Source organism: Amblyomma mixtum, chromosome 10 (assembly GCF_055824585.1).
Source record: "Amblyomma mixtum isolate Tamu chromosome 10, ASM5582458v1, whole genome shotgun sequence".
Classification (NCBI taxonomy): Eukaryota; Metazoa; Arthropoda; class Arachnida; order Ixodida; family Ixodidae; genus Amblyomma; species Amblyomma mixtum.
The window spans coordinates 160532952-160551203 of record NC_143021.1 but is presented as its reverse complement, the minus strand read 5'-3'; the positions used below and the strand labels follow the sequence as shown (position 1 = coordinate 160551203).

Sequence of the window (18252 nt, the reverse complement as noted above, 5' to 3'; positions counted from 1 at the left end):
AGTGACAGCAGATCACGCTGAAGGTGCAGGGAGGTTCGTAGCAGTTGAGACGCACTCGCTGATACAACAGCCAGAAAGGAAGCAGCTGCCTGAAACTCCATGTGATATAGCTGATGACAGGCGTAACCCTAATGTGAAGTTAAAAAGGGCGATCGCAAACACGATAGCAGTAGCAATCCTCGTAGCGTACAGACAGTCAGTTAGCTCTACTGATTTTGTGGAAAGCGATAACGTCCATCCGATAGCGGCGGCAGCCTTTGTAACCGGCGTTCTTTTGGATAATTTCGCATTTTGTTCCAATCTTCTGGACAAAGTGGAAAAGCAAGAAGTTTTGTTTTGACACATAGGCGGCTATATGTAATTGTTGTCAGTTTTTGGGGCACCGATCTCACATGGTGGATTCTGGAATGTGCAGATCGGTTTCCGACGTTGAGTGTGCGGGTTGAAATAACTGCTGTATGCGCGCATGTATGCGTGTTGGTGGAATGATTGGACAGCTGGCATACATGTGCGTGTGTTTGTGTAGTTTTGTTCTCGGACACCGTGGGTGAACTTTAATGTCTCACTGACAACAAGTGTCCGTGTGGCATTCTTGGTTGGGAGGTGTGAAGTTCGCTGAACTTTTCGTTTCGATGTGTCATCCAGCCTCCAGCACAGTGCACGGAGCGAAATTGACATGTGCAGCTGTCCCCGGTCGAAGGGTTACCGAATTCATGGAACCGCGGACGCACGACGGAGACGCGGTGGCTGCTCTATTGGCGCTGGCGGCATCGTCGTCAGAACACTCGTTCTGTTTCCGTCTTGCCTCCCCACCACAGATACTTTCTAGCGCGCAGCTTTCTACAGTACAGTGTTTGAATGTCTGCAGTCGTCGTGTTTGTGGCGAGTGGATGTTTTTTTTTAACCTTCTCGCGTCCCTGCGGATTACTGTGAGGACGCCGGTGTACGGTGGACGATCGAAACGCGATGCGGCGCCGATGAGTCTATGAGCGTCGGATACTCAGAAGACGCCCATAGTTGAGCTGTAGTTGCCACTGGACGCTGGACCCCTCAGCGACATTTCTCCTTTTCTTTTTGTAACGAATCTTCATTGGTTGTTCCCGTGTCATACGTGCGTCTCGTATGCACGTGCGCGGAGAGGGGAAACGAAGAGGAAGGCAGAGGTTCGGAAGGCAGCGAGTTCAGTGCTGTTTGTATGCGTGCTCGGTACCTCTCCTTTCCCAAGTATTTGATTAGCTAACATCCTTTCCCCAGTCTTTGATTGGCTGACGGAAACTTAATTGTCCTTTCGCCAAGCATCGATTGGCGAAAAGTGTCGCTTGTTTTATTATTGGTTGCTGTCCCCGCCAAGGGCGGACACAGAAGGCTTAAAAGGGAACGCTCTCGGTTAAGTGGGGCTGATTTCGTGTAATCAACTGTTCAGTCAAGTAGTAAATACTTTTCTCCTTGCTTATTTCTTCTTGTTTATTCATCTGTTACTAAATAGTTAATCTTCTTGTCCCGCCGTCGAGTAATACGATTGTTTTGCGAGTCCGAACCATCAATCCATCAAGAAATCCGATTTTATCATAATCAAAAGTTTCCTCACATCGCCACGTGAAGATTAAACTGAACTCAAGTCTTTTCCCTCTCTCTCTTCATCGTAACTTACAGAAAACGAACGGCGGATGGAGAATACAACGCAACTGAGCTGATAGCGAACTTGGGTCCGAAGCGGGGAACGTGTTGAACGTGCGTTGGTAGTTGTACCTGCTGACAGTGTGTAAGCCGTTCCTGTCTTGAGAACATTTATTTCTGCTCCGGTGGGCACTTTCCTTTATCATGTACTCGTGCCGCACTCAGTGCAGCACGAGTGGATAATAACCTTTGCACTCCAAGTTCCAAGTGGCAATGGCAAACCCTCGTGTATAGGGACTACCATGGGCTCCACTCAAGCGTCACATTGAACACTCCGAGCTCGGCTTTCAGATGGCGAATGCCTTTCATGAAGATGACAGAACAAAGATTTCCTTCGGCAGCAAATGCTACCCAGACATCGTCAGCGTCTTTTATCGAAAGCCCCTGTCTCCAACAACACTAACCGGATCTTTTAGCTCCCAATTTTTCAAGCACAAATTTCCTTGTCCGCGCAATTGTGCTTTCTTTCTGTGCGTCCGCCTTCCTTTTTGTGGGTTTTTTATGGTGATAAAGGGTATGAGAAACTCACCGAAACAGACATCGAAGCCGTCACACCGATGGTACGGTCCCAAAAGGTTTTTGAGCAAGGTAATCAGTTTTATGACGCAGGCGCTGCATTGTGTAATGCGTAGCAGCCTGTTCTTCCTTATCCTAGCTTCTTTTTCTAACGCGGCGAGGTATCTGTATCTACTGTATGCATACCTGTTCGCAGAGCTTCCGCTCCTTCTGCTGGTGCTGAGTCCGGAGTCGCTCCTCAAGACTCTGCAATATAGTGCACATAAAGACAACCGCTAATGTCACTCCGAACCCAAAACGGCATTTTCATGTAACAAAAAAAATACAGAACACAGTTAAGATTACTTACTAGTTTGGAAGGCGAACGCGTTACTTTTTAATATACATTACGTTTCTTAATTTCTAATGACAAAGCTACCAATTAATTACCATACAGTCATAAGGCAACGCACTCACTAGGTTCGATTTATTCGGAAACTAGCAACGCGTTAGTATGGCATGCTAGTTGTGTGCTGATGTCGCAATCTGAAGGTCGTTGGCTCAATTCCTACCATTTCAACTTCAATTCAATTCCAACTATTTACTTCGCTGATGACATCCTTGGGGATTTCAAGGACCACTTTTCGTGTAAAGTGATGCCACCAGGTTTCATTACTAGTGCACCATATAACGCTTTTCTCCTATTTCTTATGCAGTCATTCATGTCACTTAAAATATACAAATTAGAGTGTTACGTTTAGGGAACCACTGTTTCACTCAGTAAATCTAAAACATCAGTTCAGAAGGCTCTAAACATTCTCTGTGCAAGCTGTACATTGTGTGGGTTAAGTTTTGTGGATTTAGTGGGTTAAGAAATATAGGTTTGTGGTTTGGGAGGGTTTAAAGTCACAAAGGGACTCAGGTTATGAGGGACGCTATAGTGAAGGGATCAAGAAATTTCGGCAACCTGGCGTTCTTTAACGTGCACCGACATCCCACGTTACATCGACCTCAAGAATTTCTCCTGCATGGCTTTGCCAGTCTTCTGTAGAACCAGAGATCCGGTTCAACTGCATTGACTACATTGCAATTCCAATAAAAAAAAACGAATATGATCTGCGCATTTCATCGAGACCCCCCTTGAGGGACGGAAAATGCTGTATCAGTGTCGATGTTAAAGGTATCCAGTTTTGTAACATGCAGTTGGTAGTGCATTTGCCTAGTGGCCTATACATATCAGATGGCAGAAAAGCTGGTCATGTCAAAAATAGTTCATGAAAAAGCAGAATATTTCCATTTTGTAGTGAAATGAATATGTGAGATCAAATAAACACTTTTTTATTTCCTTGAAGTTCCTCATGGAAACAGAGGACAAACTGTAGCAATTCCTCTTCTCAGTAATGATGAATTCTGCGATTCTTTATTAGACGGTGCAGTTTTTCCGACAGCAACAGCACATTTATGGGAGATAAAACTGGACTTAACAGTACTCTAAAATATTTCAAACATTCGATTCAAACTACTCAAGTCCAAAAACTACTCTGCGATCACAGTTTCGATTGAGTGACGGCACATGCTAGCCTCAAAGGACTTTGCGGAAAAAGAAAAAAAGAGCTGTCGTGGTTATGCGACATCAGTTCGCGATGAAATCCGGTCAAGTTCACGCCCGCACTTCATTATTTTGTTTACTTTTCGTAGACAGGAATGCTCTGTTGTCAATAAAACTTAGTAACGTTCATTTGATGACAACGCGCTAATGAATCAATCCCAATTGGGCGTAATAGTCTCAAAAGAAGTACCTCCCGCAGCCTGCTGACGCCAGATCTCATCAAGCAAATAAAAACAGGAGACGGCCCCGGAACAGTTCGATGCTGCGGTAAAGACGCAACAAGCAGCCGCCGAATTAACCTAGTGATTAGTGCTCGGATGCTGACCCGAAAGACCCGAGTACGATCCGGGCCGCGGCGGTGGAATTTCGATGGAGGCGAAATTCTAGAGGCCCGTGAACTGTGGGATATCAGTGCACGTTAAAGAACTACAGGTGGTCGAAATTACCAGAGCCCTTCATTGCAACGCTCCTCATAGCCTGAGTCGCTGTGGGACGATAAACCCCATAAACTAACGCAACAAGCAATGTGCACGAACAGGAACCTGACTTGAGCTGTGCTTAGCAGAAATCTTTTGCTCGCTAAACGAAACTTGTAGGAGTGGTTGGCTTTATTTCTTTTCTTACGATTTGTGCCCGCAATTCAGACACATATGCAGACAGCATTCTTGTTAGGAAGAGGAAGTAGGCTAGTGTGAAAGAATTCAAACTTAAACAACCGAGCGCCAAAAACACGCACAAACAAAGAATGCAAAAACATGACGCTGCTTCCCAATTGAAAGTTTGTTAAACAAGAATACCGCATTTATGATCTCGAGGTATCCGCATGCGGTAAGGGGGGCGCAAACCAAAACAACCACAAATGCACGGGTGTTAACAGTTAATGCCAAGATGACACCGGTACAGTTACGGTTATTAGGTTTGTTATACGAATGTAGAACATTTATAATCTTTCTATAACCTTTTTGGCTTGGCATTACCGTTGAAATCCTGTCCAGCTGTGTTTTCTTTTGTTTACTACCATTTTTCCTCTTTCACATCGCATTGAGATTATGAACGTGGTAGTGTCGGTTAATCAACTTTCAATTGTACAACCGGGCAGAGTTTGTCCTCTTTCCTCTTAGATCTCGTTTTTTGCGCTGATTCATTGAAATTCATTTTCTTTCAAATACATTTCAGTGCACATTTCTTACCATCTCTAAATAAGAAGACAAAAATTTTCATGTTATGTGAATCCGTCACTTATGTGGCTACATGTTCTAAGCCTATCTTCCTGAATGTTTGGCGCCTGCGCAACTGTTTTTCAGCAAAAAAGCACTTTTTGGCAATATTGTTCAAACACCCCTAAGAGCAAGGTCCGCGAAAACAGAACGCTACTCATATAAACGCCCTAAAACAAACAACCTCCCGAGATCACCTTCAACTCTGTGGCATGGTGCTCTTTCAAAGTCTCCATTTCGTTGACCGCCTTCGCTGCTTCTTCATTGGCTCTGCGTTCTTCTGCCTGGTTTCCAAAAGGAGCGAGGAATGTAAACAAACGCAATGACATATTTTTACCAATAGTGCGGAAGAAAAGTAAAAACACAGATTTTTTTGCACTGCTATTGTTAAAGGCATGCAGAACTGCATAGATCAGTACTCAAAAATGCTTGATTTGTTTATTTATTCACAATTCCGAACATCAAGGCCAGCCAACTGCAGCTTCCATTGCAAACGAGAAAGAAGATCACGGTTGGCTCACGACATTGTCAGTATTAGGTATTGATTAAATGTTGGTGAGATTTATTAAAGAATACCATGAGAAACACTAAAGGAGTGTTCTTTTCTTCGTGCTCTAAGAACACAGCTAAGAATTTACTGGTAGCTCACCAACGTCACCTCCATCTGCTGCTCCAGTTGTGCGATTCTTCTCTGTTGCGAGGCATGCTCTCTTTCTAGCCACTGCGGACAAGACCCAACACCTTGTGTCAACACTTCTATTCTCCATAATTCCGAACAGCAAAGGCAACCAACTGTAATCACTGTTGTTGACGAGAAATATCATCACGGTTGGTTCACGTGTTCGCCGCCATATAGCTGGAGTATTTACAAAATATTGTTCTGGCTTCCTATTGCATATTGCGAGAAACGTTACAGAAGGGTGCTTCTTTTCTCACAGAACTCACCTCTTTCTGCTGTACAAGGTCATCTATTGCTTTCCGTTGCAAGACACTCTTCGTCTCTAGCTCCTGCGGCCAAGACACAACACTTCGTGTCAACACTTCTATTGTTAGAGGCACCCAGGCCTGCATAGATCAGTTCTGAAAAATGCTTGTTTTGTTTGATCATTCACAATTCCGAACAGCAAAGAGAGCCAACTGTAGTCTCCGTTGTAGACGAGAAAGATCACGGTTGGATCACATGTTCGCCGCCATATAGCTGGAGTATTTACAAAATATTGTTCTCGCTTCCTATTGCATATTGTGAGAAACGTTACGGAAGGGTGGAGCTTTTCTCACTGAACTCACCTGTTTCTGATGTACGAGTTCATCTATTGCTTCCTCTTGCGAGACACTCTTCATCTCTAGCTCCTGCGGCCAAGACACAACACTTCGTGTCAACACTTCCATTGTTAGAGCCACGCAGACCTATATAGATCTGTTCTGAAAAGGCTTGTTTTGTTTAATCATTCCCAATTCCGAACAGCAAAGACAGCACACCGTAGTCACCGTTGTAGACGAGAAAGAAGATCACGGTTGGTTCACGTGTTCGTCGCTATATAGCTCTAGTATTTACAAAATATTGTTCCGGCTTCCTATTGCATATTGTGAGAAAGGTTACAGAAGGGTGCTTCTTTTCTAACTGAACTCACCAGTTTCTGCCGCTCGAGTCCAGCTATTGCTTTCTGTTGCGAGTCGCGCTGGTTTTCTAGCTCCTGCGGGCAAGACACAACACTTCGTGTCAACACTTCTATTGTTAGAGGCACCCAGGCCTGCATAGATCAGTTCTGAAAAATGCTTGTTTTGTTTGATCATTCACAATTCCGGACAGCAAAGGGAGCTAACTGTATTCTCCATTGTAGACGAGAAAGAAGATCGCGGTTGGTTCACGTCTTCGCGCTATATAGCTGGAGTATTTACAAAATATTGTTCCGGCTTCCTATTGCATATTGTGAGAAAGGTTACAGAAGGGTGCTTCTTTTCTAACTGAACTCACCAGTTTCTGCCGCTCGAGTCCAGCTATTGCTTTCTGTTGCGAGTCGCGCTGGTTCTCTAGCTCCTGCGGGCAAGACACAACACTTCGTGTCAACACTTCTATTGTTAGAGGCACCCAGGCCTGCATAGATCAGTTCTGAAAAATGCTTGTTCTGTTTGTTCATTCACAAGTCTGAACCGCAAAGGGTGCCAACTGTAGTCTACGTTGTAGACGAGAAAGAAGGTAACGGTTGGTTCACATCTTCGTCGGTATGTAGCTGGAGTATTTACAAAATATTGTTCTGGCTTCCTACTGGATAATGTGAGAAACGCTACTGAAAGGCCCTTTTTTTCTCAGCGAACTCACCTGTTTCTGCTGCACGAGTTCATCTATTGCTTTCTGTCGCGAGGCACTCTTCTTCTTTACCTCCTGCGGGCAAGACACAACACTTCGTGTCAACACTTCTATTGTTAGAGGCACGCACACGTGCATAGATCAGTTCTGAAAAATGCATGTTTTGTTTCATCATTCACAATTCCGAACAGCAGAGGGAGCCAACTGTAGTCTACGTTAGTTAAACACGTTGGGGGGCTTGTTGGTTATGCATTTTCTTCCGTTAAAATTTAAGCAGCGCTAACTTTTAGGACGAATACATAGAGGACATGACAAGACGGGCGCTGACACCTTACTTACGCGTGAGCGCCACCGCAGTCGCCACCTGTAGAGCAAGGTTCATCGCCTTCTGTCTCAGGAAGGGACTCATACCTGTAGAAGTGAGTGCCCTTTTTGGGTCCATTACACCGTCTTTTGGGCATGCAAGACGCGTAAGCAAGGTTTCTGCGCCCGTCCTGTGTTTTCGTCCTGAAACTTAGCGCTGCTTAAATTTTAACGAAAGAAAATGTAGTCTACGTTGTAGACGAGAAATAAGATCACCGTTGGTTCACATCTTCGTCGCTATATAGCTGGAGTATTTACAAAATATGGTTCTGGCTTCCTATTTCATATTGTGAGAAACGTTACAGATGGGTGCTTGTTTTCTCACTGAACTCACCTGTTTCTGCTGCACGAGATCATATATTGCTTGCTGTTGCGAGACTATCTTCTTCCGTAGCTCCTGCGGGCAAGACACACTTCATTTCAACTTTTCTATTGTTAGAGGCACGCAAACCTGCATAGATCAGTTCTGAAAAATGCTTGTTTTGTTTGATAATTGAGAATTCCGAGCGTCAAAAGGAGCCAACTGTAGTGTACGTTGTAGACGAGAAAGAAGATCACGGTTCGTTCACATCGTCGTCGCTATATAGCTGGAGTATTTACAAAATATTGTTGTGGCTTCCTATTGGATAATATGAGAAACGCTACTGAAGGCTCATTTTTTTATCACTGAATTCACCTTTTCCTGCCATTCGAGTTCAGCTATTGCTTGCTGTTGCGAGGCACGCTGGTTCACTAGCTCCTGCTTGCAAGACACAACATTTTGTGTCAACATTTCTATTGTTAAAGGCATCCATAGTTGGATAGATCAGTTCTGAAAAATGGTTTTGTTTAATCATTCACAAATACGAACAGCAAAGGCATCCAACTGTAGTCTCCATTGTAGACGAGAAAGAAGATCACGGTTGGTTCACGTGTTCGTCGCTATATAGCTGGAGTATTTACAAAATATTGTTCAGGCTTCCTATTGCATATTCTGAGAAACGTTAAAGAAGGGTCCTTCTTTTCTCACTAAACTCACCTGCTGCTGCTGGACGAGGTAATCTATTGCTTCCTGTTGCGACGCACGCAGGTTCTTTAGCTCCTGCGGGCAAGACACAACACTTCGTGTCAACACTTCTATTGTTAGAGGCACGCAGGCCTGCATAGATCAATTCTGAAAAATGCTTGTTTTGTTTGATCATTCAGAATTCCGAATAGCAAAGGGAGCCAACTGTAGTCTATGTTGTAGACGAGAAAGAAGATCACGGTTGCTTCACATCTTTGTCGCTATATAGCTGGAGTTTTTAGAAAATATTGTTCTGGCTTCCTATTTCACATAGTGAGAAACGTTGCAGAAGGGTCCTTTTTTTCTCACCGAACTCACCTGTTTCTGCTGCACGAGTTCATCTATTGCTTCCTGTTGCGAGACACTCTTCTTCTTGAGCTCCTGCGGGCAAGACACAACACTTCGTGTCAACACTTCTATTGTTAGAGGCACGCACACCTGCATAGATCATTTCTGAAAAATGCATGTTTTGTTTCATCATACACAATTCCGAACAGGAAAGGGAGTCAAATGTAGTCTACATTGTAGACGAGAAAGAAGATCACCATTGGTTCACATGTTCATCAGTATATAGCTGGAGTATTTACAAAATATTGTTCTGGCTTCCCGTTTCATATTGTGAGAAACGTTACAGAATGGTCCTTTTTTTCTCATAGAACTCACCTGCACGAGTTCATCTATTGCTTCCCGTTGCGAGACACTCTTCTTCTTTAGCTCCTGCGGGCAAGACACAACACTTCGTGTCAACAGTTCTATTGTTAGAAGCACGCAGGCCTGCATAGAACAATTCTGAAAATTGCTTGTTTTGTTTGATCATTCACAATTCCGAACAGCAAAGGAAGTCAACTGTAGTCTATGTTGTAGACGAGAAAGAAGATCACGATTGGTTCACATCTTCGTCGCTATATAGCTGGATTATTTACAAAATATTGTTCTGGCTTCCTATTCGATAATGTGAGAAACGCTACTAAAGGGTCCTTTTTTTCTCGCCGAACTCACCTGTTTCTGCTGCACGAGTTCATCTATTGCTTGCTGTGGCGAGACACTCTTCTTCTTTAGCTCCTGCGGGCAAGACACAACACTTCGTGTCAACAGTTCTATTGTTAGAAGCACGCAGGCCTGCATAGAACAATTCTGAAAAATGCTTGTTTTGTTTGATCATTCACAATTCCGACACCAAAGGTAGCCAACTGTAGTCTACGTTGTAGGCGAGAAAGAATATCACGGTGCGTTCACATCTTCGTCGCTATATAGCTGGAGTATTTACAGAATATTGTTCTGGCTTCCTATTGGATAATATGAGAAACGCTACTGAAGGCTCCTTTTTTTCTCACCGAACTCACCTGTTCCCACCATTCGAGTTCAGCTATTGCTTGCTGTTGCGAGGCACGCTGGTTCTCTAGCTCCTGCGTGCAAGACGCAACACTTTGTGTCAACACTTCTATTGTTAAAGGCATGCAGGCCTGTATATATCAGTTCTGTAAAATGCTTGTTTACTTTGACATTTCACAATTCCAAATAGCAAAGGCAGCCAACTGTAATCTGCGTTGTAGACGAGGAACATGAATGATCACGGTTGGTTCTTGTCTTCGTCACTATATAGCTCCAGTATTTACCAAATATTGTGGCGCTTTTCCTTCGGATATTGTGAGAAACGTTACTGAAGAGTACATTTTTGCTCACAGAACTCACCTGTTTCTTCCGTTCGAGTTCAGCTATTGCTTCCAGTTGCGAGACACGCTTCTTCAGTAGCTCCTGCGGCCGAGACACAACACTTCGTGTCAACACTTCTATTGTTAGAGGCACTCACACCTGCATAGATGATCGCGGTTGGTTCACGGCTTCGTCACTATACAGCTCCAGTATTTACGAAATATTTTTCCGCTTTTCGTTTGGATATTCCGAGAAACGTTAATGAAGGGCCCTTTATTTCTCACCGAACTCACCTCTTTCTTTTGCTCGAGTTCAGCTATTTCTTGCTGTTTCGAGGCACACTGGTTCTCTAGTCCCTGCGCAGAAGACGCAACACTTTCTCTCAACACTTCTATTCTTAAAGGCATGCAGACCTGTATAGATCAGTTCTGAAAAATGCTTGTTTTGTTTGATCATTCACAATTCCGAGCAGCAATGGCAGCCAACTGTAGTCTCCATTGTAGAAGAGAAAGACGATCACGGTTTTTTCACGTCTTCCTCACTATACAGCTCTAGTATCTACAAAATATCGGTCCGCTTTCATTTTTGATATTGTGAGCAACGTTTCACAAAGGTCATTTTTTTCTCACCGAACTCACCTTTTCCTGCCGTTCGGTTTCATCTAATGCTTCCTGTTGCGAGGCCCGCTGGATCTCTAGCTTCTGCGTGCAAGACACAACACTTTGTGTCAACACTTCTATTGTTAAAGGCATGCAGACCTGTATCGATCTGTTCTGAAAAATGCTTGCTTTGTTTGACCATTCACAATACCGAACAGAAAAGGCAGCCAACTGTAATCTCCGTTTTAGACGAGAAAGAAGAACACGGTTGGTTCACGTCTTTCTCAATATATAGCTCTAGTATTTACAAAATATTGTCCCGGCTTCTTTTTGGATATTGTGAGAAACGTTATTGACGAATCCTTTTTTTTTCTCACCGAACTCACCTGTTTCTGCCGCTCGAGTTCAGCTATTGCTTCCTGTTTGAAGGCACGCTGGTTCTCTAGCCCCTGCGGAGAAGACAGAACGCTTTGAATCAACAATTCTTAAAGGTTCAGACCTGTATAGATGAGTTGTGAAAAATCCTTGTTTTGTTTGATCATTCACAATTCCGAACAGCAAAGGCAGCCAACTGTAGTCTAAGTTGTAGATGGGAAAGAAGATCACGGTTGGTTCATGTCTTCGTCACTATATAGCTCTAGTATTTACCAAATATTGCTCCATCTTTCTCATGGATATTGTGAGAAACGTTACTGAAGGTTATGAGTTACCTCATAACCGATACCTACATATTTTATTATGTTCCATAGATGTTCTCTGTTCTTGTTGTCGTATGCACCGCTTATGTCCAGAAAGGCTAAATATAGAGGTCTGTTTTCTGCTTTAGCTATTTCTATGCATTGGGTAAGCACGAGCAGGCTATCATCTAAGCGCCTACCCCTTGTGAACCCATTCTGAAGTTCTCCGTGTATCGTATTACCCCCTACCCATGAACGAATTTTGTAATTTTACTGCGTCCATTGCTAGCCTGTATATTGTAACGGAAGACAGCGCGAGAGGTCGCTAACCAGCAGAATACTCCAGCCATCCTGAGCGAGGCAGTTCAACGTCTTCCTTTTCAAGCGCCACCTGCCAACACTACGTCGCATTACTCCCCCTCCCAAGTAGGGGGAGGGGGAGTAAATAAAAGTGGGGCTGCAGCACGAGAAATGGAAGGGGGAAGAAAACAACAGCACAAGCACAGAAAAATGTACAAGGGAGGTGGGCAAGTGTCGCACACAACTAGCGGAACATTGAGCGTAGTGCCCATCAACGCGTGAAGTACGGTTTCATGCGGACTACGTGCACGACCTCAGAGTGCGGTGGGCGAAGATGAGGCTGCACACTTCCGTCAGGAGGAGCTTCGTGCGTCACTTCTGTGATGCGGCGCAAAACTCTGTAAGGTACAAAGTAACGGCACACCAGTTTTTCAGACTAGGCTGGGGCGGGGTACCGGGGTCCACACCCAAACTTGGCCACCGGAATGGTATTCGACGTGCCGATGACGGAGGTTGTAGCGGCGCGCATACGTGCTCTGCTGCCGCTGAATGTGAATACGGGCAAGTTGACGTGCTTCGTCGGCGCACTGAGTGAACTACTTGGCGTCTGGTGCGAGTGGGTGCTTATCAGTGCAGCATGGAAGCCAGCATAGTCTGAACGTCACGTCCGTAGGCCAGACGAAATGGTGTAAAGCGGGTCGTCTCATTGTTGGCCGTGTTTTAGCCGTATGTGACGTACGGGAGAACCTCGTCCCAGGTTTTGTGCTCGGAGTCTATGTACATTGCGATCATGTCGGCGATCGTTCTGTTGAGTCTCTCTGTGGGCCTGTTCGTGTGTGGGTGATAGGCAGTGGTTTTGCGACGGCTCGTGTGACCGAGCTCGAACACGTCGCGCATGAGCTGTGCCATAAACGACGTACCTCGATCAGTGATTACGTGAGACGGTGCGCCATGATGCAGCACGATTTGTTGCATAAAAAACTGGGCGATCTCAGATGACGTGCCGCGCTGCACCGCGTTAATTTCCGCATACCTTGTTAAATCGTCGGCCGCGACTGTGATCCATTTATGACCAGCCGATGATGCAGGGAATGGGCCGAGAAGATCGAGACCGACTTGATTAAATGGCGTACGAGGCGGTTCAATAGGTTGGAGCAAAACCCGCTGGCTTGAGAGGAGGCGCCTTACGACGTTGGCAATCGCGGCGACCTCTGACGTAACGTTGGACGGCGTGAAAACGTTTGGGCGAATAATGCGCCTGAGGCAGGCGTGGAAGTGTGCGGGCAAAGCCCAAGTGGCCGGAGGTAGGCTCATCGTGACAAGCAAGAAGGATATCGGGGCGAAGGTCTGCCGGAACGACGAGGAGGTGCGCTCGGTCAACAGTGCTGGGGTTTTTCTTAAACAAAATGCCGTTGCGGAGGCAGAAGGCCGGCAGGTTCCGAAAAAAATTGTCGGGGTACGTCAAAAGCTCGGCCCTCGAGATAAAGAAACTGTTCATTCTAGCTTTTTCTGACTTGTAATCTGGCAACCTATGTAACCTATACTCGCTCGACAAGGAGCAGCCTTACGGCAATAAACACCAGTCGTTGCTTATAACCCGAAACAATGGTGTCGTCATTTGTGCGCGTCTCTAAGTTTACACAAATTTATGGTGCCGAAACGCGGGACTAAAACGCTGCAACGGTGCGTAAACAGCAAGGCCATTAAGTCTCGGCGGGACAACGAATTCTGGGCCATCACTGCAACGATCCTTGGAGGTGAAACCACCTTGGACTGAAGGTTCCACGAACGAGGCCTAGGAAAGCCACGCCCTACGCTCTAAAACGAGGCCTGGAGACGCCACACCTGAAGCCAAGCTTGGCGCTACGACGACGACTGACACTACAACGAGGCTGAAATGGAACGGCTGAAGAAGAAACGAGGAGCATTGAGATCACAGGTGACAAAACTGATTTCTGAGGTAGATTCATCTTTAGAGGCGCACGCTGACGAAAAGGCTCTCAACATACTGTCAGCGAGGCTTAGCGCCCTTCAGATACAGCTCAACGAGGTGGACGCTGCTATCGAGCCACTTGTGCCTGATGAAGAAGCTGAGGAAAACTTCACGCGTACAATCGCGTACAACGACAGAATTGTCACCTACGCTGCAAAACTCAGCCAACATGCCGAAGCTCAGCGAGCGAACGCCAGTCCAGGACCGGATGCTACACGGGCGCCTCGCGACGGTAACCGGAGCGGTGCCGGCTCAAAGGTCAGGTTGCCGAAACTCGAGCTGCAACGATTCAGCGGCGCCTCCACGGAGTGGCAGCCCTTCTGGGAGCAGTACCAGCAAGCGATTCACAGCAACGATGCCCTTTCCAACGGCGAGAAGTTCTTATATTTGCAGTCAGCGCTCACTGGGAGGGCTGCAGCAGCGGTGGCCGGGATTCAAGCTACAGGAGCCAATTACAACACTGCCATCGAGCTCCTGAAGGAGCGCTTCGGACGCACAGATGTGCTAATCCAGGAGCACCTCACCCAACTGCTGGACCTCCCGACGGTACGAAGCGGGCAGGAGGTAAGGGACCTACGTCGACTCTATGACCACATGCAGCGCAACATAGCCGCTCTCACGGCGCTTGGCGTCAAAACAGACAGCTACGGCGCAATGCTTACCTCCGCGTTGCTAAGAGTGCTGACAAGCGACCTTGTAATGAATTATCACAAGCGTTGTTCAGCAGAAAAGCAGAAGGATATCCTTTGCATTGCAAGTCTGCAAGAATTTCTAAAAGAGGAAGTTGAAAGCAGGGAGAAGGCGGTGCAGGTTGGTCATCGGGAAAGCAAGAACATTAATGCGAAACCACGATTAGAGAATGAAAACTCCAGAGTTTCAAAGATTTCAGCGGCATCGCTCTTTTCCGCCAGTGATCTGAAGCGGAATGAGCCCTGTGCATTTTGTGCCGCCAAAGATCACGCGACCAAAGACTGCCAGACCTCGCTTTCTCTGGAAGAAAAGAAGAGGGCATTGCGTCAGGCAGGCCGATGCTTCCGCTGTTCTGTCAAAGGGCACACGTCGAAACAATGTCGCAACAAAGGAGTGAAGTGCAAGATATGCGGCAAAAGGCATTTAACTCAAATGTGTGATCCTGCGTGGAAACCACTTAACAGCTCAGCAACCGAACTGCATTCAGCTACAGGCAAGAAGAGCGACAAGGCTCCCACTGTGCTGCTCCAGACTGCCCAAGTATGGACAGAGGGACCGCAACGAAGCACTCTAACTCGTCTCCTGTTTGACGGGGGTAGCCAGAGGAGTTTTGTGACCGAAGAGCTCTCGCACCAACTCCAGTTAGAGGTTGTGGGAGAAGAAGACATCACCATTTACCCCTTTGGAGGAGCCGGAAACGCTATTAAGCACAAACGGAAGCGTGTCCGCGTTTGGCTGAGAAGTCAGTACAACCGAAAGCAACACTCTATCGAAGCTTTAGAGATACCCGAGATATGCTCTGACCAGCTGACTCTTCCCGAAAAGGTCATCGAAGGAGTTCAAGCAGAGATAAATGAGCTTGCAGATGTAACCGTACCACCACGTCATCTGACGAGAAAAGACATCGGCATTCTTATTGGTTCTGATTATTATTGGACTCTCGCGTCTGGCCACGTGCGAAAACCGCAAGGTTCATTAATGGCACTGAAGACGGAATTCGGCTGGACATTGCAAGGTCCTATTCCTTTCAGTAGTTCGACCGCTAGCTGTTCATCCGTGGCTGTGCTGCGGGCCAGCATGAGTGACGAGGCGCAGTGCCTTTCAGCTGACCTTAAGTCGTTTTGGGAGCTCGAGAGCATGGGCATTGTTGAGCCTGTTGCCCAACAAAACGAAGACAACGACATCATCAAAGAATTTGCCTCATCTGTCAAGCTTGTTGACAGGCGCTACGAAGTCGCCTTACCGTGGAAGCAGGTTAAACTCAACCTAGGCGATAACAAGGCAGTTGCAGAGAAGCGTTTGTACAACCTGACCAAGAAGCTAAGGAGGGACGAGGAAATGATGCACGAATATGATGCTGCGATACGTCAGTACCTCCATCAAGGGTTTGCCGAACGACTCCCAGCAGAGGAAGGCAGCAGCTCAGAAAACAGAATTTATTACATGCCGCATCGAGCAGTTCTTAAGCCTGACAGCCTTTCCACCAAGCTCAGGGTTGTCTTTTACGCATCATCCAGCGAGCCAGGAGGTGTCTCTCTAAATCAGGTTCTAGAGGCTGGACCTAACTTGAACCCTGATCTCCTGAAAATCTTGTTAAATTTCAGAATTCATTGCATCGGCATTACTGCAGATATCGAAAAGGCTTTCCTGCAGATAGCGGTCCGTCGTGAGGACCGCGTTCCGATGAGATTCTTATGGTATGAACAGATGCCGACAGAAGAAGACCCAAGGCCGCTCGTAGAGACCTGGAGAATGACAAGGGTGCCCTTTGGAGGCACGAGCAGTCCGTTTCTTCTAGCCGCTACCTTGCGTCACCACTTGGCGACAACAGGTGTTCATCCCAAGACAACGGCAATAATTGCTGAAAACCTCTACGTGGATGATCTAATCACTGGAGCAGACTCTGAACAAGAAGCAGAAGACCTTTACCACGAGGCATTGGAAATTATGAGTCTAGTGAGCATGACACTCCGCAAATGGAACTCGAATTCCAAGAAATTGCTCCAACTGTTTGACGACGACGGGATAGGAGGTGCCCTGGACCAGGTGGAATGTCCGACAGCAAGTGTGTCGAGAGTGTTAGGACTTGTCTGGAACAAGCACGATGACTGTTTGGGATTTTCGTTAGAGGCCGTATTGGACCTCCTGAACCAAAACAGCAACACAAAACGCTTTATTCTTCAGGCGTCGGCTCGAATATACGATCCTCTTGGGCTCATCTCCCCAGTCACTGTTACAGCCAAGTTGATGTTTCAAAAGCTCTGGGAGCTGGGAGTTGAGTGGGACGCACCCCTACCTGAAGAAGTGCAGTCATCTTGGAAGGAGTGGCATTCACAACTCCACCAGTTGACTGAAGTAACCGTACCCAGAAGATACGATGGACTTCATAATGCCGGCAGCATCGATATTCACATTTTCGCCGATGCTAGTCCGAAGGCTTACGGGGCAGTTGCATACTTGCGTGCCTCGGGAACCAAGGCCCCAGCCGTGACTCTGATCTTATCCAAATCGCGGGTGGCACCGATTAAGAAGCTCACTCTTCCCAGATTAGAATTGATGGGAATGCTGATAGGCGCAAGACTGAAGGAATACTTGATGCAATCACTGAAACTACCAGTTGCCAAATGGCATCTCTGGAGTGATTCTACAATTGCGCTTCATTGGGTTCGCGGGTCAGCGCAACAATGGAAGCCTTTTGTGGCCAATCGGGTGCTGGAAATTCAGCAGCGAACGGATCCAGAAACCTGGAATCGCTGTCCCGGAGCAGACAACCCTGCCGACTTTCTGACGCGAGGAGTGAGTCCACAAGCCCTCAAGACAAACACCGTTTGGTGGAATGGACCTACTTGGCTCAGAGAAACGCCCATCGCCTGGCCAAGGCACGAAAATGACGTTGATATGGCCGTGGCAGATGAGGAGAGAAGATCGGTGCAGGTACACAACGTAGCAACAGAGGAAACTGTCTTGCCACTGGAACAGCACAGCTCCCTCTCTAAACTTGTTCGTGTTGTTGCATGGATGCAGCGATTCTTGCACAACTCAAGGAACCCTCACCAGAAACGTAGTGGATATCTGACCACGGAAGAAGTCGCCCAAGCACAGACTTGTCTCATAAGTCAGGTGCAGCGAGAGGCCTTCGGTGAAGAGCTGCAGTGCGTACGTCGCGCATCACGCTTGCCCTGTAGCTCTCCGTTGCGGGATCTGAAACCTTACTGCGATGAGGACGGAGTGCTAAGAGTTGGGGGACGTTTGAGTAATGCTGGCCTCTCCTACAACATTACGCATCCAATAATCCTGCCTGCCGGTCATCATTTCACCGAACTTTTAATAATCGCCAACCATCGCCGCCTTCTACATGCAGGTGCACTTGAGACTCTCACAGAGCTGAGAGAGCAGTTTTGGATAGTTCGGGGAAGACAGATGGTGAAAAGGATTTCGAAAAAATGCTTGATTTGCAAACGTTTCAACAGCCGCCCTGCCACGGAGCCAGTTGCCCCTTTACCTCGTGACAGGGTAACCCAAGCTCCACCATTCGAGGTGACAGGCATTGATTTCGCCGGGCCGTTGAACACAAGGGATCAAGGCAACAAGAAGTCATACATCGCCATATTCACATGTGCAGTCAC

General features: G+C 46.6%; 1 protein-coding gene across 1 annotated transcript in view; it reads right to left on the bottom strand.

The window, feature by feature from the left end:
• LOC149327525 (uncharacterized) overlaps positions 1-18252 on the bottom strand; it is a 753829-nt gene that overhangs the window by 616348 nt on the left and 119229 nt on the right. The window contains exons 6-18 of the mRNA XM_089563244.1: positions 11353-11415; positions 11006-11068; positions 10661-10723; positions 10407-10469; positions 10058-10120; positions 9714-9776; positions 9378-9431; positions 9033-9095; positions 8688-8750; positions 8004-8066; positions 7319-7381; positions 6974-7036; positions 6630-6692 (exon numbers count right to left, since the gene is read on the bottom strand). Coding sequence (XP_089419370.1) covers positions 6630-6692; positions 6974-7036; positions 7319-7381; positions 8004-8066; positions 8688-8750; positions 9033-9095; positions 9378-9431; positions 9714-9776; positions 10058-10120; positions 10407-10469; positions 10661-10723; positions 11006-11068; positions 11353-11415 — 810 coding nt within the window. The remainder of the gene's footprint in view (positions 1-6629; positions 6693-6973; positions 7037-7318; positions 7382-8003; positions 8067-8687; positions 8751-9032; positions 9096-9377; positions 9432-9713; positions 9777-10057; positions 10121-10406; positions 10470-10660; positions 10724-11005; positions 11069-11352; positions 11416-18252) is intronic.